Source organism: Pundamilia nyererei, unplaced genomic scaffold (genome assembly GCF_000239375.1).
Source record: "Pundamilia nyererei isolate P.nyererei 1_Seehausen unplaced genomic scaffold, PunNye1.0 scaffold00085, whole genome shotgun sequence".
NCBI lineage: Eukaryota > Metazoa > Chordata > Actinopteri > Cichliformes > Cichlidae > Pundamilia > Pundamilia nyererei.
The window spans coordinates 2,677,235-2,679,471 of NW_005187486.1; the positions used below are offsets into that span (position 1 = coordinate 2,677,235).

The 2,237-nt window shown below is 43.6% G+C and overlaps 1 protein-coding gene across 7 annotated transcripts in view; it reads right to left on the reverse strand.

Moving 5' to 3' along the window:
- Positions 1 to 2,237, reverse strand: part of LOC102203840 (abl interactor 2) — a 31,749-nt gene that overhangs the window by 12,705 nt on the left and 16,807 nt on the right. For 4 of the 7 annotated variants that reach the window (XM_005738685.1, XM_005738684.1, XM_013912281.1 and 1 more), the window contains one exon: positions 1,150 to 1,274. In XM_005738685.1, coding sequence (XP_005738742.1) covers positions 1,150 to 1,274 — 125 coding nt within the window. Of the gene's footprint in view, positions 1 to 697; positions 905 to 1,149; positions 1,275 to 2,237 lie in introns of all 7 variants that reach the window. The other 3 variants (XM_005738682.1, XM_005738681.1, XM_005738686.1) reach the window with 1 other exon arrangement.

Consider the following 2,237-nt stretch of genomic DNA (forward strand, 5'->3'; position numbering starts at 1 on the left):
CAGAGAGAGCATTTTTAAACAGCCCAGCAGGTAGAATGTCATTTGCACAAGTGGTAATTTTCATTTTATCCAGCAGGAGTGAAAGGTCACGTATGGTCATTGGGTTAAACACTGACAGTAAATGAGGGGGAAGTGGCCCAGAGACACAAACAGATGGTATTGAAGAACCAATGCTCATACGGACATGATCAACTTTATCCACAAAGAAATTCAGAAACTCATCACTCTCAGATATAGATGTCACAGGTACTCGGTGGACCACGGGGGAAACAATAGAGTTTATGGAGTAAAAAATAAACTATCATTGTTTATGTTTTGCTTGTTATTTTCTGCTACTTATTGTAATCATTATTTGCTTAAGCCAGCTTTTATGCTGAAATGTATTCAGGTCCACGGTATAACTTCATTTTTTGTGTCTTCTGCACAGCTACCTGTAGTTTCAAAATGACTGGTGTAATCGCAGGTACAATAAATCCTTTTTTCCTGCCATTAAAAACATTCAACAGGTTGAATTTCTAAATTTAAACTGAAACAAATTTTAGATCTGAAAATCTTTCAAGAACTAATTCAGACTTCCAGATGAAAAATAAATGAGTAAATAAATTAGGGTCATGAATGAGCACACTGGGATCACACAAGCACGTCACGGAAGGCGGGATGGAGGGCGTGCAGGGGGTGAGGAGGGAGTCGCACTCACCTTGTGCAGGGTTGCCATAAGTAGCAGGGCCTGTGCCAGTAGGTACCGTGGAGGCAGGGAGTTGGGGAGGGGGTGGGGGTACAGGCGGGATCTCTACAGGGGGATTGGGGGCTTGTGGGGGGCCGTCTAGGGCAGAGGAAGGGGGCCCAGGGGCTGTGGCAGTGTTTGGGGGAGGTTTGGTTGCGTTGGACTGGGCAGGGGCTGAACCTGAAGGGGGAATCGTGCAAGGATACAAAGGGGGAGGAAAGATAAGTGAGGGAGGTTAAGAGAAGGGTGAGAAGGGGAGAGAAATTCAATCCAGAGTTTGTGCACACCGATTCGACTAATGAAAGCCAGAGTGAGCAGTACTCCCAGATTACTCAACAAAGATTAGTGTAGTTAGTACGTTTCAGTCACAATAAGGTCCTGCAGCTCAGAGAAGAGAGGAAGGGGGACAAAAAAAAGGGGGTTACCTGGGAAAACGTTGGGTGGGGCTGGGGTTGGAACGGCGATGGGCACGCCCACGCTGCCACTGCCGCTGTTCTCTCGGCTGCTGCTGCGACTGCTGCTGGGGTGGCTGCCTCCGCTGCTCCCACTGCTGTCGATGGGTCGGCAAAAATGTGTCAGTCCACAAACAAACACACCAGCAGATATTGGAAGAGAAAAAAAACAAAAAAAGAAACAAAACAAAAAAAAACTGCACCATTTGTTAACAATCACAGGAAATAATACAGCCTACATGTAACATGGTTGCAGTCTGCCCTGAAACCAGTATGGAGCTTTTTTTAACCCAACTACAGAGCCACAGGAACAAAAGTCAGGAACTTTGAGAACTACTGACACGTGGAAAAGTGACAGTCTGTGCTTTATACTGACAGCAGGATATTTTGGTATAAGGACTCAAAAGTAAACTTGAGTGTGAGTACAAAACTACTCAAGAAGGGGCAAAAACCGTGCTGTGAACAAGACGCGTGAATGGTCTCAGTTATGATTTTAAATTAACAATTTTGCACTTGCAAATAGACTGTATAAAAAAGATGGCTCTAGCCTCTGTTAAGTAATCTACTTGCCTTTGAAATACAGTTTTGATACAGTTCTCTTCACATGGGGGAAAGGTGGAGACACCAGGTTGTCTTCTCTGTCAGAAGAGAGATTGTTGAAAGACCCAAAACCCCCAATGACCCCAGGTTACATCACTGATGATGTGTCCAGGGGCACCAGATAGTGCATCATAAACTGAATCAAAGAATTTGAAATTTTTCTTTTGTTTTATTTCAAATCAGATGTGAATATCCAACAAAAAGGGTCCAGCTGATCACCTACCACTTGCTACCTGGCTAGCACTGTTAGCAGGATGAGTCAGTTGTTGACTATGACAACAATCTGCATAGTAATTGCAAAAACAAATGAAGGAACACAAGACTTAAACTTGTTTTTTTAAGTGCAGCCAAGTGCTGTTCAACAGAGAGATGAATCGAATCTGCCGTCTCATAACAAAAGAACTTGTCAATCACAGGGTAACCACACTCTCGAGTATATGCTAATTTCTTATTATTTTTAT